The sequence below is a fragment of the Bos grunniens genome, chromosome 17 (assembly GCF_055505025.1).
Source record: "Bos grunniens cultivar Pamir isolate PY7600 chromosome 17, Bosgru_T2T1.0, whole genome shotgun sequence".
NCBI lineage: Eukaryota > Metazoa > Chordata > Mammalia > Artiodactyla > Bovidae > Bos > Bos grunniens.
In genome coordinates, this window is record NC_141181.1 from 31,538,511 (window position 1) to 31,564,323 (window position 25,813).

Below are 25,813 nucleotides of genomic sequence, written 5' to 3' on the forward strand. Positions count from 1 at the left end.
TTTTCTATGATCCAACAGATGTTGGCAATTTAATCTCTGGTTCCTCTGCCTTTTCTAAATGCAGCTTGAACATCTGGAAGTTCATAGTTCGTGTACTATTGAAGCCCGGAGAATTTTTAGCATTACTTTGCTAGAGTGTGAGATGAATGCAATTGTGTAGTAGTTTGAACATTCTTTGCCATTGCCCTTCTTTGAGATTGGAATGAAAACTGACCTTTTCCAGTCCTTTGGCCCCTGCTGAACTTTCCAAATTTGCTGGCATATTGAGTGCAGCACTTTAACAGCATCACCTTTTAGGATTTGGTATAAGTTGTATACCTGGGCTCCCATTGTGTTACATTAATTTGAGTGTCTATGTTTATACCAACAATTACCATACTATCTTGAATATTATAGCTTTGTAGTAAAGCCTGAAATCAGGAAGTGTGGGGCATGATGATGTTGACCTTGTTATTCTTTTTCAGGATTACTTGGGCTATTCAGGGTCTTTCACAAATGAAATTTAAGGTTGTCTTTTCCATCTCTGGAAAACACCATTGGAATCTTGGTAGGGAGTGCATCTATAGATGGGTTTGGGTAATATGAATATTTTAACAATATTAACTTTTCCAAATTGTGAACATGGAATATCTTTCCGTTTTTGTTGTCTTCAATGTCTTTTATGAAAGTCTTGTGGTACAGCACTTTCGTCTCCTTGGTTAAATTTATTCTTAAGTGTTTTATTATTTTTTATACTACTGTAAATGGGATCATTTTATTTATTTCTGTTTTAGATATTTTGTTATATAGAAACCAAACTGTGTTCTGTGTGTTTATTTTGTATCCTGAAACCACTAAATCTGTCCATTAGTTCTAGTAGTTTTGGGTGGAGTCTTTATTATTTTTTCTGTATTAGATTATATCACCTGAAAACAAAGACAGTTTTATTCCCTCCTTTTCTTTTTGGATCCATTTATTTCTTTTCTTGTCTATTTTCTGGCTAGGACATCCAACACAGTGTTTAATTGAAGTGGTGAGAGTCAGCACACTTGTCTTTTTCTGATCTTAGAGAAAAAGTTTTCAGCCTTTCACCATTGAGTATAATGTTGACTATGGGTTTATCAGATATGACCTACATTGTCTGAAGATAATGCTGTGTATACTCAGCTTGTTGAATGTTTTTATCTCAAAAAAGATATGGTATTTTATCAAATGTTTTTTTCTGCCTCTGTTAGATGAATGTATGATTTTTTAATACTTAATTCTATTAATGTATTATATCACATTTATTAATCTGCTTATATATTAACATCCTTGCCTCCCATGGACAGATCCCATTTGATGGTGGTGAGTGATCCATGTAATATGCTGTTAACTTTGGGTTGCTAATACGTTGTTTATAATTTTTGAATGTATATTTATCAGGGATATTATTTTATAATTTTCTTTTCTTGTAGTATTCTTATCTGGCTTTGGTATCAGGATAATGCTGGCCTTGTAAAACGAGTTTGGGAGTATCCCCTCCTCTTCAATATTTTGGAAGACTTTGAGAAGGATTGATATTAATTCTTCTTTAAAATACCTGGTAGAATTCACCAGTGAACTCATCTGGTCCTAGGCTTTTCTGTGTTGGGAAAATTTTTCTTTAACTGATTCATTCTCCTTACTCATTAGTGATCTCTTCAGAGTTTCTATTTCTTCATTATACAGTCTTGGTAAGTTGTATGCTTCTAGGAATGTATCTGTTTCTTCCAGGTCATCCAGTTAATTGGCATATAATTGTTCATGGTGATCCTTCACATTTGTGTGGTATCAGTTTTAATGTCTCCTCTTTCATTTATTTTTTAATTAACCTTTTTATTTTATACTGTAGTATAACTGATTAGAAATGTGGTAGTTTCAGGTGGACGGCAAAGGGGCTCAGCTGTACACAAACATGTATCTTTTCTTCCCCAAATTCCCTGCAATCCAGGCTTCCCCATAAAATTGAGCAGAGTTCCTTGTGCTATGGTGTAGGTCCTTGTTGGTTTTCCATTTTAAATATAGCAGTGTTCTGACTTTAAGTCGTCCCACTTTTTCTTAGTTTAGTAAAGTGTCCTTTTTATTTATTTAAAAAAAAAAACAGTTTATAGTTTCACTTTGCTATTGGTTTTCTGGTCTCTTTTTCACTTATTTCCACTCTGATTTTTGTCATTTCCTTACTTCTGCTAACTTTGGGCCTAGTTCATCCTTCTCTAGTTTTTTGAGGTATAATGTGAGGTTGTTTATTTGAGTTCTCTCTTGCTTCTTAATGTAGGTGTTTATCACAAAACTCTCCCCTCTTGGAACTGCTTCACAGTGTCCTGTAGGCTTTGATATAGGACAAAGTGTAATTGTACTTACACTTTGATTTGTTTCAGGACATTTCTTGATTTTCCTTTTGATTTCTCCTTTACCCATTAGTCCTTCAGGGTGTTGTTTAATCTCCACTATTTGTAAATCTTCCAGCTTTCATTCTGTTATTTATTTCTACTTTCATGCCACTGTGGTCAGAAAAGATACTTGGTATGATTTCAGTCTTCTTAAATTTGCTACTACTTATTTTGTAACCAGTCGTGTGATCTATCCTGGAGCATGTTTTGTATGCAGTTGAGAAGAAAGTATATTCTACCATTGTTGGATGGAATTTTTTGTTTATGTATGTAATTTACATTTAATCTAAAAATGTGGTCACGTCCCTTATTTCCTTCTTTATGTCTGGATGATCTATCTATATGGTTGGAAGTGGAATACAGAAAGTCCCTAGTTATTGTATTGTTTTCTATACCTCCCTTCAGATCTGTTGGATGTGGAATTGCATCTATTTGATTGTTATGTCTTGATAAATAAAGCATATATATATGTATCTTGATAAGTATATATCTTGATAAATAAAACCCATATATATGGGCTTACTTGGTGGCTCAGACAGTAAAGAATGTGCCTGCAATGCAGGAGACCCAGCTTCTATCCCTGGGTTGAGAAGGTCCCCAGGAAAAGGGAATGGCAACCCACTCCAGTGTCTTGCCTGTGAAATCCCATGGACAGAGAAGCCTAGCAGGCTGCAGTCAGTAGGGTCACAAAGAGTGGGATGTGACAGAGTGACTGACACTTTTATTTTTCATCATGATATAATGACCTTTTTTTTTTTTTTTTCTCTTGTCATTGTTTTTGGCTTAAAGTCTGTTTCATCTGCTCTAAGTATAGTTACCTATGCTCTCTTTTGGTTTCAATTTGCTGGCATGAAATATGTTTTTGTTGTCCTTTCACTTGGAGCCTATATATGTAACTTAAAGCTGTAGTGTTTCTCTTGTACACACCGTGGCATAAAATTGGGTCTTTTTTTTTTTTTAATCAATATACTATTTAAAAAATAGTATACTCTATACATTTTTATTGGGAAATTCAGTCCATTAAATTTGGTATGATTTTTTTGATAGGAAGGGACTTCTTTTTTTCTCTTTGCTCCTTTAATTGGGTCAAGAGCCAGTTGCAGATACATTCATAGTGATGAGAAGTTGGGTACGTGGCTAGGGACTTTCCCAGTGGTGCTAATGGTAAAGACTCTGCCTGCTAATGCTGGAGTTGCAAGAGACTGGGTTTGACCCCTGACTGGGAAAAATCCACTGAGGTAGGGAATGGCAACCCACTCCAGTACTCTTGCCTGGAGAATCCCATGGACAGAGAAGCCTGACAGGCTACAGTCCATGGGTTCACACAGAGCTGGACATGACTAGGCATGCACACAGGGCATGTGAGAAGGGCAGAGGCCGACGCTGGGCTCTTTGGCAGCTGCAGAGGCCCTGGACGTCTGTGTGCTCGCCTGTGGCTGTGTACTCTTCACTCCGTGAGCAAGCTTCAGTGGGGTAGGCTGGGGACGTACACGTGCACAGCTGGAAGGGTTGGCTACAGGTTGTTGTGATGATGCTGGTCGATACCAGAAGGTGGGGTCTGCTCTGGCCTGCAAGCAGCAGTGGGGACCCTATCTACGGATGTGCTCGTTCACTGCTTTACTCTCTCTCCCTGTGTGTGCATACTGCTGTGGATGCTGATGCCAGGCATCAGACTAATGGGTTTAATTGCATAGCTGGAGGGGTTAGCCACAAACATGGGCACAGCGGTGGGAGTCAGCTGGGATGTTCCAGGCTGGTGTCTTGCACTTACACAACTGCAGAAGCCTGAACTGGCTGCAAGTGGGGCTCCTTGGCTTTGCTGAGGTTGGGGAGAGACTCAGGCAGCTGGTGTCGTGATAGCAAATACCTGTGGGGAGAAAGCTGGAGAGATCACAGGGGGTCCATGGCAGCTGTGCTGGCTGTTGGCTTCATCCATGGCAAAATCTGCTGAGTTTGTTACAGAGGCAGTCTCTGAACTGTGATCAGTTCTGCTGCACGTCTGCTAATAATACTCTCTGCTTTTCTTCCCTGTTCCAAGCTGGCTCAATATGTCTCAGCTTTGCCAATCTGTGTGAGGTGAAACCAGACTGGGATCTGTGTGGTGCTCTGTGAGGGTGGGGAAGCCAAGTCGTTCACCTCATTCTTCATTTCCTGGCAAAAGGAGCTCCTAGCTGGGGTGTTCTTTCTTGGTGTTGAACAATACCTTTTGGGGGATGGGATGATCCAGGCAAAGCAGTCATCTTCTTTTTTTCTTGTACATTTATTCTCAGGTTGGTTGGTTTGTTTCACTGTGTTGCTAATTCTTCCTAAGTGGGCTCCAGAGGTCTTTTGGAGCTATTTTTTTGTTCCTGTATATTGGTCCGATTGTTGATCTTCGTGGGGGCATGTGGAAGCTGGGTTTTCTAATGTTGCTTTTTGCTCACCCTCCAAACTAATCCAAGAGATTACGTTTTGAAATACTTTTATAACTCCTTTGAAATTTTATATCTCTTAAATTTCATATAACCACTCAAGATTTTAAGTTAAGACTTTCATAAAATGATAATTAAAGCAGAATAAAACAGTTTCATAAGTATGAGTTCCCTTAGGTTTTATTTTGGAGAGAACTTGATTCATAATTACTTGTAGGGAAATGTGTCTTGGAAAAGATAGAAGTAAGGAAACTCAGTTGTACCTCCATGATTCATATAGCCTTGGCTTGAACTATCTGCCTCGTGGAACTAAACGTGTTTCTTTAGAAACTTGCTAATAGAATTTATCCTTTAAAGTTTTGATTTATGAACTACTTTAAGTGAAAATGCCTTATTTGTTTTTCCAAATACAAGTTTCCGGTAGATTTAAGAACAAGAAAAACTTAGACAAAAATCCTATCTATCTTTGTGCCATGATGATTAAAATAGTGCCTTGTAGTTACTCTCAATCTTATCTTCTTTGACAGTGATTAATTTAATTAAATCATTTGACTAAGAACTAGGAAATCAGGTTTAATTAATGCCATTCTGACTCTGCTGCCGCTGCCGCTAAGTCACTTCAGTCGTGTCTGACTCTGTGCAACCCCATAGACAGCAGCCCACCAGGCTCCCCTGTCCCAGGGATTCTCTAGGCAAGAACACCAAAGTGTGTTGCCATTTCCTTCTCCAAAGCATGAAAGTGAAAAGTGAAAGTGAAGTTGCTTAGTCGTGTACCACTCTTAGCAACCCCATGGAGCCTACCAGACTCCTCCGTCCATAGGATTTTCCAGGCAAGAGTACTGGAGTGGGGTGCCATTTCCTTCTCTGCATTCTGACTTTGAAGGAGACCTATTTATTATTTAGTATTCTGAATTGATATCAAGATAGTTTTGGTTAATTTATTTCATAATTTTGTATTGGTTACCTACCATGTGCCAAATGTTCTTCTAGGGAATGTGAAATCAACACAACAACAAACAAATAATAAAAGAAAAGTACATATATTTCTGCCCCTGTAGGTTTTAAGGTAAGTCACATAGGGGAGTTATAGGATTTTCGTGATGGCAATTGTGTTTCTGTCTTTAAATTTGCCTTTCAAATATTTCTCACATTCATCTCATCCGTTCCTTTTCTACTCTTAGTAATTGAGTTCTGACCTTCAATTTAGTTGTCACCAAAATTATAAAATATTTTAATATCAGTTGTTTTATTTATATGTTAAAATTAGTTACCACTATGTTCCAGAATATCCTTACTAAATCATGAATTGAATCATGTCTATCCATTACTCAGGGCTTCCCTGGTGGCTCGAGTGGTAAAGAATCTGCCTGCAATGAGGGAGACCCAGGTTTGATTCCTGGGTCAGGAAGATCTTGAAGAAAGGAATGGCTACCCACTCCAGTATGCTTGCCTGGAGAATTCCATGGAATGACGAGCCTGGCGGGCTACAGTCCATGGGGTCGCAAAGAGTCAGACGTAACTGAATGACTAACACTTTCATTTTCACCCTTACTCAAAAATCCTTGCTTATCTTTGCCCATAGAGGAAACCTACATTCCTCAAGATAGCATAGAGGGCCTTCTGTGGTTTTAAACCAGGGTGATCTAGTGGACACACTTTGACTGTTTACCCTCAGTCACCATTCTAGGAACCAGAGATCAAAAATTGCCAACATCTGTTGGATCACTGAAAAGCAGGAAAGTTCCAGGAAAACATCTACTTCTGCTTTATTGACTATGCCAAAGCCTTTGACTGTGTGGATCACCAAAAATTTGGAAAATTCTGAAAGAGATGGGAATACCAGACCACCTGACCTGCCTCTTGAGAAATCTGTATGCAGGTTAGGAAGCAACAGTTAGAACTGGACATGGAACAATAGACTGGTTCCAAATAGGAAAAGGAGTACGTCAAGGCTGTATGTCAACCTTCTTATTTAACTTATATGTGGAGTACATCATGAGAAATGCTTGGCTGGATGATGCACAAGCTGGAATCAAGATTGGAGGGAGAAATAGCAATAACCTCAGATATATAGATGACACCACCCTTATGGCAGAAAGTGAAGAAGAATTAAAGAGCTTCTTGATGAAAGTGAAAGAGGAGAGTGAAAAAGTTGACTTAAAACTCAACATTCAAAAAACTAAGATCATGGCATCTGGTCTCATCACTTCATGTCAAATAGATGGGTAAACAGTGAGAAACTTTATTTTTTTGGGCTCAAAAATCACTGCAGACAGTGACTGCAGCCATGAAATTAAAAGATGCTTGCTCCTTGGAAGAAAAGTTATGACCAACCTACATAGCATATTTAAAAGCAGAGACATTACTTTACCAACAAAGGTCTGTCTAGTCAAGGCTATGGTTTTTCCAGTAGTCATATATGGGTGTGAGAGTTGGACTATACAGAAAGCTAAGGACTGAAGAATTGATGCTTTCAAACTGTGGTGTTGGAGAAGACTCTTGAGAGTCCCTTGGACTGCAAGGAGATCTAACCAGTCCATCCTAAAGGAAATCAGTCCTGAATGTTCATTGGAAGGACTGATGTTGAAGATGAAACTCTAATACTTTGGCCACCTGATGCGAAAAACTGACTCTCTTGCAAAGATCCTGATGCTGGGAACGTTTAAAGGTGGGAGGAGAAGGGGATGATAGAGGATGAGATGGTTGGATGGCATCACCGACTCAATGGGTATGAGTTTGAGTGAACTCTGGGAGTTGGTGATGGACAGGGAGGCCTGGCATGCTGCAGTGCATGGGGTCGCAAGGAGTTGGACGTGACTGAGCTACTGAACTGAACCGTTCTACACCAGCATAAATGATATTCCCTTGTATATCTTGAATCTTTCTGCCTCCATATTTCTTCTTTTTTTTTCTTCTTTTTTGCATATATTTCCTTATCTCTGATTGTCTGTACTTGTCCTTTGCTCATAGCTCAGTTAGTAAGGAATCCACCTGCAGTGCAGGAGCTGCTGCTGCTGCTAAGTCGCTTCAGTCGTGTCCGACTCTGTGCAACCCCATAGACGGCAGGCCACCAGGCTTCCCTGTCCCTGGGATTCTCCAGGCAAGAACAATGGAGTGGGTTGCCATTTCCTTCTCCAATGCATGCAAGTGAAAAGTGAAAGTGAAGTCGCTCAGTCGTGTCCAACTCTTAGCAACCCCATGGACTGCAGCCTACCAGGCTCCTCTGCCCATGAGATTTTCCAGGCAAGAGTACTGGAGTGGGTTGCCATTGCCTTCTCCAGCAATGCAGGAGACCCAGTTTCAATTCCTGGGTTGGGAAGATCCCCTGGAGAAGGAAATGGCATCCCACTTCAGTATTCTTGCCTGGGAAATCCCATAAACAGAGGAGCCTGGAGGGCTACAGTCCATGGGGTTGCAAGAGTCAGACACAACTTAATGACTAATCCACCACTTTTCCTTCAGTTTCCAGCAATGTCTTTGATACTGTTTTCTAATTTGTTAAAGTTACTAACATACATGTAACTCTTCTTCCACTGAATTTGAAATTCTGGAAATAATAGTTGTTTTTTTATTTTTTCCAAATTTCCCAATATTTCTCAGTAGTTGCAATAAACAGTATAATATATAATTAATATCTGATCATTTGACTATGTTGAGAGAAGAAGAGAGCAGTACAAAGTCTGAAAGTATGTGCTGTGGTGCCACAAAAGCAAACGAGGAAGGCTTTGAATCTGAGCAAAAGAGCAAGTCACTAGGCAACTTGGCATCTATCATATCTGAAAGGAGAAGTGACATTAAGAAAGTGAGGAAAAGATGCAATAAGCACTCACTGCATACTTCACTCTTTCCTTCACACAGAATAAATAGGCATTCAATTACCAATATCTTTTAATGCATTCTGTAGTTTTTCCCTAGATGATTTACATTTATAGGACCAAGGCAGTCAGCTTGTATTTTGCGAACCCAGGGGCTATATAATAAATACTTACATGGTACTAATGATATAAAAATAATGTATTTTTTTTTTAATCAAGGCACTTCTTTTTTGGTGGTTAGGTTATTTGGTGATAAGACTCAGTGCTTATCTGTTTCACTTGAACAAATTAGTTTCTAAAGTTCCTTGTGAGAACTTACTGTCAGACGTTTTCCAGCATTTAAAACCTCATTTATTTTTTTAAACCTCATTTTAATTCACTGTAATGCAACATGCACACACAGAAAGACACTTTTTTGGGACAACCCAAAGGGATGGTATGGGGAGGGAGGAGGGAGGAGGGTTCAGGATGGGGAGCACATGTATACCTGTGATGGATTCATTTTGATATTTGGCAAAACTAATACAATTATGTAAAGTTTAAAAATAAAATAAAATTTAAAAAAATGCAATGCAAATTCTATCTGTATTAAAGTCAGGAAATAGGCGAGATGAAAAGTGTTACAAAGTGTTTAAAATTTTTAAATGATGAATAAATTAGAAATGAAGATTTTCCTATCACAGCAAAAACTTTGGGATACTAATCCTAACACACATATCCCTTGCTTTGAGATACCTATTCAACTTTTCCCAGTCAGTGAATGATGATTAGGAATGAGATAGAAATCACATGTACATATCAAACAGAACTGGAGGGAAGGAGAAATGGTGTCCCATTAGAGGAGGAGTTGACCAAGTAAGAGTCAGGGAGCCCTCACTGGTATCATCCAACTCTCTAAATGGGGTCATTCTCACAGATGTCTGTGTTCCAGGAATCCTCCAAGCACCTGATCATATGGAAGGCAGGCTTATGAGCCTCGTTTGTTAAAAATGTAATGTGTCCAGTTAGCCACTATAGTCTCCAAGCATGAGGTTCTGTTATAAATATGACAGATCATAAAGATACAAATTCTGCCCACTTTCCTGGCTTAAACAATTAAGCAGAATACCAGCAGTATCTGTATACACAGGAGAGCACCTCCATACATGGTTGCTTATGCCAAATCCTTCCTGAGGGAGGCATACTAATATTTCAAAATCTCCCTACGGTGCCAACCATCAGCATCACATCTCATTCTAAGTTATCTTTGTGAGCATATATTAGTAAATTATCTCAAAATGTTCTTTTTGCTTTGTATTGTTTAACTCAGTGAAACTTATTAAGATGAAGTTCTATGTTTTTAATCTCAAGTATTGATTATTAAGTTGTATAATTTGGGCATTTCCTCCACAGTCTGAGGGGTTTTTTTTTCACACATTTTACACTTATAATCATTACTTTTCTGTCATTTTTCCACCTTATGTCTCTACTGTGGGAGTTCATTCCTTTTCATGCCCTCATTCAACTGTAAATAAAGAGGTTTTTTGCTAATCAGCTGAACAGATTCTCATTGTTTCTGTTTTTTTTTTTTTTTGCCTCTGCCCTCTCAAATATTTGTTTTAAAGGTTAAACGTTACATTCTAGAAACATCTTAAGCAGATAGAAATATCCATGATGTGTAGTCATTCAGATCTGGTATTGGAACATTAACACTGAGAAATTAAGCATGTGAGAGTCAGGAAATTCTGAAGTTAAAATTCCCACAGCAACATTAATTTATCTACACGAGAAAGATATAGAATTAAAAGTCCTCCATGGTTACCTTAACAGAGAACTCTTTATAAAGTGTATGTACATTTTTATAACTAAAGATATGCTGTGTGATACTCTGCATTTTGCACACTTTACAATTTCACCATAATTATGCCTAATTGAATGAGTGGAAATACTGTGACATATTGCACTCAATATCATGCACTGACTTAATTCTAACATATCATATACCTGATTTAGAAATGCTTTTCTACTTTTATTTCAATATCGACCTCTCAACTCATCTAATCATTATGTAAAATTTACCCACACAAAGCATATAACTTGGACGGAGATTTGGCTAGCTTTATCAAGCCATCTGCTCATATTTATCTAAGTAATGTATCCATAGACAAATTTGCCATAGCTGTTTTTCCTTTGAAAAGATTGCAGACATTCAAAAATGGTCTAATAATTATTTAAAGTAAAAATACTCTTTCAAACAACTTTTAATATTTGTCTTTGAAAATTTGTGCAATAAGATGTTTATTGTTGCTTTCTTCTCCTTGAATGTTTTTTTAATATAATATATAATATGACATATGTAAATATTTGTGCTTCCCTGGAGGCTCAGACAGTAAAGAAACCGCCATAATGCGGGAGACCTGGGTTTGATCCGTGGGTTGGAAGGGTCCCCTGGAGAAGGACATGGCAACCCACTCCAGTGTTCTTGCCTGGAGAATCCCCATGGACAGAGGAGCTTGGTGGGCTAGTCTATGGCACTGCAAAGAGTCAGACATAACTGAGCGGCTAATGACACACACACACGCAAGTATTTATATCTATTTATACCTATATATCAATATATATGTATTTCTAGGTATAAAATTTATTATTTAATTTATTATACATTATATTCACATATATCATTTGTTATATACTATGAATTTATACCTATAAATGTATAATATATGGGCCTTCCTTGGTGGCTCAGATGGTGAAGAATCTGCCTGTGATCCAGGAGACCAGGGTTCAATCTCTGGGTTGGGAGGATTCCTTGGAGAAGGAAATGGCTATCTGCTCCAGTATTCTTGCCTGGAGATTCCATGCATGGACTGAGGAGCCTGGGTGGGCTATAGTCCATGGGATTGAAAAGAGTCAGACACAGCTGAGTGACTAACACTTTCATATATAATATGCATATTCCCAAGGCTGTGGTATAGCTAACTTGTTCTTTTTTTTTTTTTAAGGAATTTCAAAAATATGCACTGAATGCTCTTCAGTGAGTTTTACTTGGCTTCATAAACAAGAACTTTTGTTTCTTCAGAAAGGTAAGAAACATTACAAGTTCTTTGTTCGGTCAGTTGAGTCCTTTAAAATTCATCCTGTTCTTACAAATCTTTATAGTTTAACAGGTATGTTTCAGTTCCTTATGTCACTGTCAGAATTTTCTAATGGGATATACTAATTTTCATTCTTCACACTTAGTCTTATTTTGTTTCAAATTTTATTCAAGACTTGGTAAAAAAAAATTATCAAAAAATTGCATTTGTTTATAAATGCACACTTTTTCTTCATCTTTATTGACCTATTGACTTGGTATGATTTGGTTTTAAATAAAGTGGATCATCATGATAAAAGGTAGGTCACTTCGTCACTCTTATCTCCTTTTCTCCGTCTTAAGTTATTCATGATCAGAATAAAATGTAATGTTCTTGCCTGCTTTTACATCTCCTTATAAATTTTAGTATTTTATGTTATTTCTTTAAAATTATTTTCAGATTTTAATTTGAAATGTTAAAGTTATAAATTAGCTTGATGAGATCAGATGTTTCTATAGCACTTAATATTTCTAGCTAAGATCAGAATATATTTATTCCTTTGCTATTTAATTTTTTTCTGTTAGAATTTGTAACTTTCTTCCTTTGTTCTAACTCAATCCTCATGAAGTGTATATCTGACTAGAAGATAAATGCTTGCTACAGCTAATGAAAACTGATCTTTTTTCAATATTTTCAATTGCTCCTATATAAGGATGATATTTAACTATATTAGTCAAATACCCACATTCTTTTTAAAGCCATTTCATTAATTCATTTAGATTTTGTTTTGGATTTAGCTTGTCAGTCTTCTTGTGATAGAGGCTATTTTTGAAGGAATTATTATCAAAATACCATAGTGTTATTATACTATTTTTAAAATGAAGCTCTAGGGCAGAGGGAAACAGTCAGTGGGGTTGCTAAAACTCAGTACTTACAGTGAGTCAAAGAAAGCAAATAGCAGAGTGGTATCAGTATTAGAGTGTTGTTGTTAATATATTTTCCATTATTAATACATATGTAATGTTATTTTATGGTATAGAATAGAAATTGGAAAATAATAGATTTCATGCTTTTTTGCATTCCCTTGAATATACTGCACACATTTGTAGAAATTATAGCAAATCATCTTTAGGGTTGTAGATGATTTTGAAACTGATTTTAATATTGTAACATAAATAGTACTTAAAATTGAATCCTTGTGAAAGCATGAAAGTAGAAAAATTAGAATGCTAAAGAAGGTAGATTGCTTTTCCTAGAGATTATATATACATATATGAGGCTTATCATGAGGTTAACATGAGGCATAACATGAGGCTATCTTAACATTTGGGTGACATTTTCTCTAAATGTTAAAATTTCTCTCAAATTTTTTTTTTTAATTTTGTTTGGTTGGTTTTTGTTTTGGTCAGGGGGGTAATGATTTTTACCTATTTTAATGTTCGCTATTATGTAACCCGTTTTACTGACCAGTTTTTGATAAATTTTTGTCACATTTACAAAGTTAAATTTCAGAGCACCCTATTGGTCTATATATCTTCTTAAGTTGTGTGGTTTTTCTCTTGATTATGCTTCACAATTCTCTGCTATTTGACATGCATAGTAAATTTACTTTTATATACCAAACTTTGTAGATGACGCATTATAAAGACTCTGGAATTTGTTACCTTTATCTAAAGAGTGTTTAGTTTTGCCTGGACAGAGAATGAAATTACTAGGATACCATGATCCTTTGGAGGTTTGGTTTTCAATTTTTGAGGCATAGGTGTGTCCTTAATCATAGATCATATCCCTTAGCCAAGAAATATGTGTCTGCTTCATAAGACACAGATATTACAGAGTTTCAGCGGAAAATGTGATGTGCTTCCTAAGCTATTCTAGCTCAGTAGGACTCCAAATTATGTCTTTCCAGCTCCTCTTGTTGGTTAAATTTTCTATTCCAGTTAGTTAACCCTCCAAATATTGCTTTATTTGAATTTTCTTGAATTGTTGTCTTATACACAAGCATTTTGGAAATCACCAAGAATTGAATGACAGTTACTGACAATGTGTGGCCTCTCCTCAACTGTGGCTTCCTCTAGCCTTCCAGGCAGTCCAGAACTCTGACTTCTGAAGCCTTAGCTTTTTTGTTGTTGTTGTTGTTGTTCTTTTTTTTTTTTTTTTAATTTAAATGTATTTTATTTTTTTTTAATTTTATTTTATTTTTAAACTTTACATAATTGTATTAGTTTTGCAAAATATCAAAATGAATCCATCACAGGTATACATGTGCTCCCCATCCTGAGCCCTCCTCCCTCCTCCCTCCCCATACCATCCCTCTGGGTCGTCCCAGTGCACTAGCCCCAAGCATCCAGTATCGTGCATTGAACCTGGACTGGCATCTCGTTTCATACATGATATTTTACGTGTTTCAATGCCATTCTCCCAAATCTTCCCACCCTCTCCTTCTCCCACAGAGTCCATAAGACTCTTAGCTTTTTAAGGCTGCCATTTGTTTGCTTGGGAGTTGATCCTCCACATGGCCTATGAACTGAGTAATGCCCTTTGTGAAAAATCTGGTTAGATGTTGACTTCACCCACTGTGCAGCATTTTTTAATTTTTGAGTTGTTTTCTGTTTAATGTCTGTCTGCCTCTGGTGACTTTCTAGCAACTTCAGTTATTTTTTTCTTATTTGTTTTTCTCCCTGCCACCACTCTAAGTTTAGGATGATTACTGATAAGTAATCTTTCTTCTTAAAAGTAGTGTTACACTTTTGTTTAGTTGATTGAAAAATCTTCTCACATCTTCTGAAGATTAACAGTTAAGACTTCTATCTTTTTTCCCCTCAATTATTTCTTATCCAGTCAGCACTAGATTTAAAATTTGTGTCTTGATGTTTTTCTTTCGTGTTATTGTCTGTAGTAAATGTCATTTGTACCCTATCCAGTCATCCTTTATCAGGCTAATTTTACCATTCTCTATTTGATGATTATATGTTGACTGCAAACAGTTCACAGTTTACAGTTTCTTTCTTTGAGAGAACTGCACTCAGCCACCTTACCTGGGAAATCACATTTCTCCTGTGGGAAAACTGCAGATAATGACTGACTGAGGCAAGGGTTACAAAGGGTTACCTTTCATTAAGGTGGGGACAGTTCTGCCATGTAATTTATTCTCCATAGCCCTAGCGTTATGTTCCAAAAGCTCAACTTTTTTGAGAAAACATATTAGCTCTTTATCCTCCCTTATCCTATTTTCCTCATTAAATTAATAGGGGTTCTTATCACTCCCTGAAAATCACTTGTGCATAATCTCTGTCAGGTCTTGTTTCTATGGAAGCCAAGATACATGACATTGACTTTCCTTAAACATTTATAATTCTTGTGCATTAATTCTGTAAGAGAAAGCACTGAATAATGGAGTGAGAATTCTGTGCACTTGAAATGGACTTGTTAGCAGGGTTTAACTGTTGATACTTCATACCCTAATATAGGATCTGGAGTGACTATTAAAAGGTAAGATGTCTTTAACATTTGAATCGTTGTTCCACTGTATATAGTAGTGATGTAGTAGATGTAGTGATTTTATTTTTCCCAGTATCTACAATGTGCCTTAGCTTGTTTCTTTTCTTTTTAAAACATGTACTCTATTTGGAAGTCATTGAACATCCTTTAAACTATAAACATGTGTTTCTCCAAATTTGAGAAGTTTTTGATCTTTAATCATTCAATATATTTTTCTGTTTCATCCTCTCTCTTCCTGGGATTCCAATACCCAATTAATGAAACTCTGTTCATATATATTTTTGGACATATACAGCTGTGCTTGAGGTATCAGTGACCAGCAGAGATGCTGTGTGGAGCCTTTGGGTGACACTTGTGTTTCAGATATAGCAATGCTAATGCCATCCTCTGTAGACAATATTCTCCTTTGGAGAGAAAATTAAAAACAGAAAAACCAACAAATTTTCTTGCCACTGGGCTTTAGTAGAAAGCGAACACTTAAACGCTGACTGCCAAGTTCCTAGGAGGTCTGAGAGACTCATCATGAAATGCATGTGGTTTGACCCACAAAACCAGACAGCTGGATGTGCCCATGGGTGACATATATGAGGTTGGGCTTGAGTAGAATGAAGCCATTATGTCCTGTGAGCAAGTGTCTTCCCTATTTTGTTCCCTACCATCTTTCTTCCTGATTTACTGGTTGTCTTTCAATGCAGCTGCTGCTGCTGCTGCTAAATCGCTTCAGTCGTGTCCGACTCTGTGCGGCCCCATAGATGGCAGCCCACCAGGCTCCACCGCCCTTGGGATTTTCCAGGCAAGAATACTGGAGTGGGTTGCCATTTCAATGCAGAGCTGTGCCTTAATGGCAAGTCTCCCTATGACTAATTCACTGAAAAGAAACACAAAAAATCAATTATGGTGTAGTGGTGGTTCTAAACGATCATACTGGATCCACCCTAAGTTGCAAAATTCTAGCACTATTGCCTCAAGGATGGCGTACAAGAAGTAGTGAAAGAAAATTCCTAGAATGGCAGAACTTTTAGAAATGTACCTGCTGTTTATTTTATGTGTAAGGAGAGAAGGCCAGAGATGCAGATTTTCAGTGATTTATTATCAGTGGATGATGATTTGCCTGAATGTTTAGAGATCATTTTGAAAATTGGTGACAAGATAGACTGGAGGAAGTTGACTATGGATGGTCTTTTTCAGGCAAAGAGAGTAGAAGTATTTTTTATTCTATTCTATTAAACAACACTTGCCAGAGCAAGTTCAGCTGAAAAGAATCTTAGTAATCAGGTAGTTAAAATGACCTGTCCCAGGGATGTCAGTCTGCCTCTTGCCTCAGCCTCCCTTGTTCTTGCATAATAGTCTCTTTAATAGCTTATTTCTTGAGCTTATCCCATGGGCCCAGTAACATGGATTTTTACCCAAGGCCAAAAATAATAATATTAAAAAAAAAAAGACCCTGGACATTGTGAGTGTTCATTTGCCAACAGGAGAGTTCAACATTGACTTAATGATATAGCAGGTCAGTGACACTGGAACGCCTCAATAGTAATAGGAACAGTGACCTGTTCTCATTAAAACAGAAAATTACTATGAATATGGACATACTTTTCCTTCTAATAATACTTCAAACAAAATTACTTATCATTTCTATAATGTCTTGTTTATCATCATAGTAATCCACAGAGCACTGCTTCTGAGCAGCAAACTTAAAAGCAAATGAATTTTAGCAATGGGCTCATGCTCCTGTAATTCTCTGGTTTATGTTTCTCATCACGTGAAGTAGCTGGACTAATAGAATTATTTAATGGCCTCTTAAATACTCGTATATGACTTCAGGTGAAAAGCAGTACTTTGTTTGGTTGTAATAATGTCTTTTAAAATGTGGCATATTCTCTGATCGAGCAACCAATATTCGGCACTCGGCACTCTTTCATAACCAGGGATCTTGGTGTGGCACCAGTGAGTGCTTCTCTCAGTTACTCCTGAAGAGTCTATAACAGAAATTTTGCTTCCTGGGTCTGTACATTTTGGCTTAGCTAATCTTTAGGTCTGAATTTTCAAGGGAGGACTGTGTTCATAGAGACAAAGCTATGGTTCTACTAAATTAGAAGGTGAAACTTCTATCCAGCTACCTTGGGTTAATCATGCCACTGAACTAATAGCAGAAAAGAGAGTTACTTTCTGGAAGAGGTTGTCCTGAGTATCATGGTTAAAATGAGTTGTTCGTGTCCACAATTTAATTCATGGTGACAGGGAAGAGTATATCTTAAATGCAAGGGACCTTCTGGGGAACTTCTGTATCATGTGATAAATTTCAATAGGAAAACAAAACACCTAGATACAGACAATACTGTTGCTAGCACAGACCCATCAGGAATGATGGTTTGGATAGATGTACCAAGCAATGAACTGTGAGTAGATAAGGTGTTTGCTGAGGGCAAAGTGAATAAGATTGTTTCAAATAGCAGCTATGACCACCTAACTAGTCGCAGTGAAATATGCTTTAGTAGTTCTGTTTTTCTTTGCTTTGATTTGATGCATGTGTGTGTGTGTGTATTACCCAGTTCCCCTTTTGTCATTTCTTATCATTCCCTGTCTACATTAAATGTGTTTAGAGCAGTTAACCTTATATCACAGTATTTGAGTTATAGATATCAATGGAGGAGTATGACTCAACTAGAAGAACATGGATAAAGTGAGACTCTATGTATCTCTTTCACCTAAGCATTAGCATACCTTTTCTGTAAGACCGGATTGCATAATTGTAAGCAAAAGCATGATTTTGGTGATATATTTTTGGGAAAGTGTAAATGATTACATATGAGTATAAGAACACCAGGTTGGCATGTAGATTATGTGGTGTGGATTAGAGTTGGCCAAAAGGGAAGCATGCATGAAGGTTGGAATATAGAAGTAAAGCAGTGGCTGTTATTCTCAGATGAGTGTGTAGTCATAGACAGACTTCTGTGGGTCCTAGTTTGTCTTCTGCTCATTGTCTAATTTGTTTTCCCTAACACTGGCCAAGGACCCCCACCATATGACTGACTGTGGATTCACAGAGACAGGAGTTTACCATAAGCTTGTCTCATCTCCCATTTACATCTCCAATTTAGTCCCTGGATGTATGTAGTATGTTGGATTTGCCTGTCAACTGCTGCCTTACCACCTGTGCTAGCTAGCACTTCAGGCAGATTCATCAGTAATTCTTTGTTTCCTTAAACATCAAATTCTAGAATTTCACTTGCCTAGGACCTCCAATATTTGTTGTACAGTTGCTCAGTCATGTCCGACTGTTTGTGAGCCCATGGACTGCAGCATACCAGGCTTCCCTGTCCTTCATTGTCTCCTGGAGTTTGCTCAAACTCATGTCCATTGATATCATCCAACCATCTCATCCTCTTTCTCCCTTCTCCTCTTGCCCTCAATCTTTCCCAGCATCAGTGTCTTTTCCAGTGAATCAGCTGTTCCTGTCAGGTGGCTAAAGTACTGGAGCTTCAGCTTCAGCTTCAGTCCTTCCAATGAATACTCTGAGTTGATTTCCTTTAGGATTGACTGTTTTGTATATGATATACTTCCTATAATAAATCTCTATTTAACATTAGTCATAGTTGCTCTACTTCCCTGATTAGACCTCGAAGAGTTGACTCATTGGAAAAGACTCTGATGCTGGGAGGGATTGGGGGCAGGAGGAAAAGGGGACGACGGAGGATGAGATGGCTGGATGGCTTCACCGACTCGATGGACGTGAGTTTGAGTGAACTCCAGGAGATGGTGATGGACAGGGAGGCCTGGTGTGCTGCAATTCACGGGGCTGCAAAGAGTCAGACACGACTGAGTGACTGAACTGAACTGAATATGTTCAGTTATACCGAACTAGCTAATTTCTAGCTAATTTTGCTATAGTTGTAGAAATCAATCTGGTCTTCTTAAAAATTTATCTTATTCCTTCATAATCTAATTTTTGACATGTCATTTTAAATTCATATATTTTATTGTGTACTTGAAAATCTTATTTTCTTTGAGAAGGTATTTTGAATTGTCTTAAACTTTTAAGCTAAAATTTACTGGAAAATTATCAGAGTAGATTGAGTTGTAATTGTTCTGTAAGGTTAATTCTTGTTGCTACACAGAAAGGTATGACATTTAACAAAAATTAAATAGCAGTTATTGAAAAAAAATAAAATTCTTTCATACATGTGCCACACTATGTTGAACACCTCAAACTTGGAAAGTTAAACTTAAGTCAAGCTTAAATCTCATCCTTTTCATCTCAGTGGCCTCTGAATTAGTTCTCTTTCCTCATATTTGCACAAATCATTAGAAGTGATCTTCTTCCAGTGTTGAATCTTTCTACAAAGGCAAATTTGATTTTTCCTGTCCTCTTTAAATGTCTAGCTACTATCAGAGTAGGAAGTACAAATCACTAGTATGATTTGGCCCCCACCAACTTAAAACTTATCTCCTGTCATACCATCCTCTCTCATACAAAATCAATTAAAAAGCCATGAGAAACTACCTGATTTACTGTGCAGGGTTTTTCCCACCTCCCTGTTTGTGAACCTGTTTTTTTGTTTTGGTCTTCCTAGGAAAAAACTACTCAGTTTTGTCTAATACATCATCACATCTAAGAGGTTTTTCCTAATCTCCATTACTATAATTTATAAATATCTTGTGATAAGAATAATTTTCACATGTTGATAAGAAATTATTATCATAAATAATTAAATAAAATGTAACTATTTATGGAAAAGCAGTCACCCCCACTGAGCTTTAACCTCCTTGAGGAGACAAGCCAAGTCATAGAAACTTTTATCTACAGTGATAGGCATGCTTGTCTCCTGCTTAGTGCTCCATCAATATTCAATCAGCAGCACATGTTCTAGTTCAGTTCAGTTCAGTCACTCAGTTGTGTCAAACTTTTTGCAACCCCATGGACTGCAACACACCAGGCTTCTGTGTCTATCACCAACTCCTGGAGCTTACTCAAACTCATGTCCATAGAGTCAGTGATGCCATCCAGCCATCTCATTCTCTGTCGTCCCCTTATCTTTCCCAGCATCAGGGTCTTTTCTAGTGAGTCAGTTCTTTGCATCAGGTGGCCAAAGCATTGGAGTTTCAGCTTCAGCATCAGTCTTTCTAATGAATATTCAGGACTAATTTCCTTTAGGATGGACTGGTTGGATCTCCTTGCTGTCCAAGGGACTCTCAAGAGTCTTCTCCAACACCACAGTTCAAAAGCATCAATTCTTCAGCACTCCAACTCTCACATTCATACATGACTACTGGAAAAACCATAGCTTTGACTAGACGGACCTTTGTTGGCAAAATATTGACTCTTCTTTTTAATATGCTGTCTAGATTGACCATAGTTTTTTTTTTTCAAGGAGCAAGTGTCTTTTAATTTCATGGCTGCAGTCACCATCTGAAGTCATTTTGAGCCCCTCAAATAAAGTCTGACACTGTTTTCACTGTTTCCCCATCTATTTCCCATGAAGTGATGGGACCAGATGCCATGATCTTAATTTTCTGAATGTTGAGTTTTAAGCCAACTTTTTCACTCTCCTCTTTCATTTTCATCAAGAGGCTCTTTGGTTCTTCTTCTATTTCTGCCATAAGGGTGGTGTCATCTGCATATCTGAGGTTATTGGTATTTCTCCCACAATCTTGTTTCCAGTTTGTGCTTCATCCACCCAGCATTTCACATGATGTACTATGGATATAGGTTAAATAAACAGGGTGACAATATACAGCCTTGATGCACTCCTTTCCCAATTTGGAACCAGTCTGTTGTTCCATGCCCAGTTCTAACTGTTGCTTCTTGACCTGCACACAGATTTCTCAGGAGGCAGGTCAGGTGGTCTGGGATTTCCATGTCTTTAATAATTTTCCACAGTTTGTTGTGATCCACATGGTCAAAGGCTTTGGTATAGTCAATTAAGCAGAAATAGATGTTTTTCTGGAACTCTCTGGCTTTTTTGATGATCCAATGGATGTTGGTAATTTGATCTCTGGTTCCTTTGCCTTTTCTAAACCCAGCTTGAACATCTGGAAGTGCATAGTTCATGTAATGTTGAAGCTTGGCTTGGAGAATTTTGAGAATTACTTTGCTAATGTGTGAGATGAGTGCAATTGTGCTGTAGTTTGTGCATTCTTTGGCATTGGAATGTAGTTTGCACTTTCTTTGGGAGACAAGGGTGCCCACTTTCACCATTACTATTCAACATAGTTTTGGAAGTTTTGGCCACAGCAATCAAAGCAGAAAAAGAAATAAAAGGAATCAAAATTGGAAAAGAAGAAGTAAAACTCTCACTGTTTGCAGATGACATGATCCTTTACATAGAAAACCCTAAAGACTCCACCAGAAAATTACTAGAAATAATCAGTGATTATAGTAAAGTTGCAGTATATAAAATCAACACACAGAAATCCCTTGCATTCCTATACACTAATAATGAGAAAACTGAAAGAGAAATTAAGGAAACAATTCCATTCACCATTGCAACGGAAAGAATAAAATACTTAGGAATATATCTACCTAAAGAAACTAAAGACCTATATATAGAAAACTATAAAACACTGGTGAAAGAAATCAAAGAGGACACTAATAGATGGAGAAATATACCATGTTCATGGATTGGAAGAATCAATATAGTGAAAATGAGTATACTACCCAAAGCAATTTATAGATTCAATGCAATCCCTATCAAGCTACCAATGGTATTTTTCACAGAGCTACAACAAATAATTTCACAATTTGTATGGAAATACAAAAAACCTCGAATAGCCAAAGCGATCTTGAGAAAGAAGAATGGAACTGGAGGAATCAACCTACCTGACTTCAAACTCCATTACAAAGCCACAGTCATCAAGACAGTATGGTACTTGCACAAAGACAGAAATATTGATCAATGGAACAAAATAGAAAGCCCAGAGATAAATCCACGCACATATGGACACCTTATCTTTGACAAAGGAGGCAAGAATATACAATGGATTAAAGACAATCTCTTTAACAAGTGGTGCTGGGAAAACTGGTCAACCACTTGTAAAAGAATGAAACTAGAACACTTTCTAACACCATACACAAAAATAAACTCAAAATGGATTAAAGATCTCAACGTAAGACCAGAAACTATAAAACTCCTAGAGGAGAACATAGGCAAAACACTCTCCGACATACATCACAGCAGGATCCTCTATGACCCACCTCCCAGAATATTGGAAATAAAAGCAAAAATAAACAAATGGGACCTAATTAAACTTAAAAGCTTCTGCACAACAAAGGAAACTATTAGCAAGGTGAAAAGGCAGCCTTCAGAATGGGAGAAAATAATAGCAAATGAAGCAACGGATGAACAACTAATCTCAAAAATATACAAGCAACTCCTACAGCTCAACTCCAGAAAAACAAATGACCCAATCAAAAAATGGGCCAAAGAACTAAATAGACATTTCTCCAAAGAAGACATACAGATGGCTAACAAACACATGAAAAGATGCTCAACATCACTCATTATCAGAGAAATGCAAATCAAAACCACTATGAGGTACCATTTCACGCCAGTCAGAATGGCTACGATCCAGAAGTCTACAAGCAATAAATGCTGGAGAGGGTGTGGAGAAAAGGGAACCCTCTTACACTGTTGGTGGGAATGCAAACTAGTACAGCCACTATGGAGTACAGTGTGGAGATTCCTTAAAAAACTGGAAATAGAACTGCCTTATGATCCAGCAATCCCACTGCTGGGCATACACACTGAGGAAACCAGAAGGGAAAGAGACACATGTACCCCAATGTTCATTGCAGCACTGTTTATAATAGCCAGGACATGGAAGCAACCTAGATGCCCATCAGCAGATGAATGGATAAGAAAGCAGTGGTACATATACACAATGGAGTATTACTCAGCCATTAAAAAGAATACATTTGAATCAGTTCTAATGAGATGGATGAAACTGGAACCTATTATACAGAGTGAAGTAAGCCAGAAAGAAAAACACCAATACAGTATACTAACATATATATATGGAATTTAGAAAGATGGAAACAATAACCCTGTGTACGAGACAGCAGAAGAGACACCGATGTATAGATCAGTCTTATGGACTCTGTGGGAGAGGGAGAGGGTGGGGAGATTTGGGAGAATGACATTGAAACATGTATAATATCATGTATGAAACGAATCACCAGTCCAGGTTCAATGCACAGTACTGGATGTTTGGGGCTGGTGCACTGGGATGACCCAGAGGGAGGGTAGGGGAGGGAGGAGGGAGGAGGGTTCAGGATGGGGAACGCGGGTATACCTGTGGCGGATTCATTTCGATATTTGGCAAAACTAATACAATATTGTAAGGTTTAAAAATAAAATAAAATTTTAAAAAAATAAAAAAAAAAAAAAAAGAAAATGACCTTTTCCAGTCCTGTGGCCACTGCTGAGTTTTCCAAATTTTCTGGCATATTGTGTGCAGCACTTTAACAGTATGTTCTAGAGTTCAGTAATAAATCATTGAAATACTTTGACTTTTGTCTCATAAGATCTTTACAAATACATCTGTCCATGTATGACATTTAGCAGTGGTACTTAAAGAAGCATTTGAAATGGCCTAGATACTTTATAAAGTTAAGAATAACAAAATTGGCTTGAAACTGAAGTTAGCAAAATTGCCTATATGATAGTTATATGCTCTTTTGAGCTTTTTCTTTTCTTTTTTTTTTTTTTTTTTTGAGTTTTTTCTTAATCGTTTTATGTTTTCTCAATAATACAATTCAGTATGTCATGATACAATTAAGACAGAGCTAAAGACCTGCATTTGCTAGAATATGATACATTTCAATAATTACTAAAGTTAATGATAGTATTAAAGTAGTGTTGCTTTTTTCAGAGAAAAGTATTCTACAAACAGTATAAGCATAGTAGCTTCTAAAGTTAAAAATGAACTTCAAATTTTGAACTCATTATCTTAAAATCACCTTTAGCTCTGACATAACATAAATTTCTAAAGGCCGTTTCTAGGATAAATTTAGAAGTAGAGCAAGAGATTCAAGTATGTATTTTTGTGCACTTGGTAAGATTAAGCTTCTACTTTAGTGGAAGAGACATTCTAAAATGACCATCTATCATGTATCAGCCATTATAACTCAGTGGTTTGCGTTTTTAAAACTCTAAATTCCAGTAATTTGAGATATTTGGAATCCATGTGTTTCTGTCAACTCTGAAACTGTTTGCAAACATGTTCCTCACGAAGGATAAATCTGCCTAATAGTTGTTTGGGTACATATTAGTAATACTGCAAAGTCTGCTTAAAGTTTGTACAAAGGTGGAGTCATATAGTTTTTATAACTGAAAAGACTTCCCCAAATCATCTTTAAACAAAACTGCAAAAAATATCTTGGCTTCATATTTAATTAGAGTGAAGCCTTCTCCCCATGGGACAAGCACCTCATTAAAACACATTTCCAAACCACTTATAATGATTCTTTGACAATTTGGATATCCCAGGTGCTTTTCAGCTTATTGGGGAATCTGCTGATTGGTCATCACTTTGAAGACAGTTCAGGCTTAAGTTGATTTAGAGTCCAGGGGGGAAAAAAAAAAACTCCCAAGTGAACAGAATACCTTTAGGACTTTTTGGAGTTTTGAAGTGTTGGAAGGAGCTGCCAGGACAGGCAGGAGAAATGAATTCCAGTACAAATGTGCAGTTAATCATTTCTGTGATCTTATTCCCCCCAAACTTCATTTGCTTTATTTGTTTCATTGGAAAACTAAGTATGTGTGGAAATAGGGGTGTGGAAGAGATGACAAGATTCCCTCTCAAATAACTTTTAAGAAACTCTTAATCACATCATTCTGGTAGTATGTGTTTATGAATTTACTGGTTCCCAGGATTATGTCAAACAAAATACCTGAATTACCATGGGTTTCCATGCCTGTCCTGTATTTATTCTCTTTTGAAAAATATAATCCTGCACCTCCCCCTGTCTCTAACCGCCTCCCCCCCGCCCCCACAGACATACTTCTTTTAAAAACAATACCTAGAGAGAATTTCTTAATTCCATCCCACCATGAATGTAGTGTGAAACCTCAGGTCATCTGTCTATAGGGGCATGATCTGGAACTCAAAAACAACGTTACAAACTCTTGTCATTGTGTATTCCTGATTCCTCTATTTTCTTATTTCTTTTCTGTTTTGTTTCTTTGGCTGTTTGTTTTGGAGAAGAGGTGGCACATTGCTCTTAACGTTTACTTTGCAACTTTTAGAATTGCTGACCCAACCTGGCTTTATCTCAGGCTACCCCTGGACCTCTTTCTTAAAGAACACTTTGACTCGTCTGATTCCAGGTTTATACACATTTTCAAAGAACTAATTCATAAATTCTCTCTTTGTGGTCCCTTTATTGATACTTCAGGATAGCTCTAACTTTTATGCAATACCTTTAATACATAAGTAAGGTTATAGCAAATATTTGTAAAATTCTGTCAGAGGAAAATATGTACAACAATGAGGGATTCTGAGACAGATCGTAAACAAGAGAGAGTTGGCAAATGCATTATTCTTCCTTTCTTTCACATTCCTCAACTATTTTAAGAACGTGTGATTTTAGTTTTTATTCTGAGCTGTCTTTTATTGTAGCAGATCACTCTCAGTCGGTCTTT

At 37.2% G+C, this 25,813-nt stretch overlaps 1 protein-coding gene across 11 annotated transcripts in view; it reads left to right on the plus strand.

Annotated features, from left to right (window-relative positions):
- The window catches only part of LOC147355172 (uncharacterized), an 814,003-nt gene that overhangs the window by 507,616 nt on the left and 280,574 nt on the right, over nucleotides 1–25,813 (plus strand). For all 11 annotated transcript variants that reach the window (XR_015144338.1, XR_015144349.1, XR_015144348.1 and 8 more), the window contains one exon: nucleotides 11,598–11,678. Coding sequence is in view for 6 of the 11 variants with exons in the window: in XM_086346814.1 (XP_086202940.1) it covers nucleotides 11,598–11,678 (81 nt within the window). In the remaining 5 variants the exon portion in view is untranslated. The remainder of the gene's footprint in view (nucleotides 1–11,597; nucleotides 11,679–25,813) is intronic.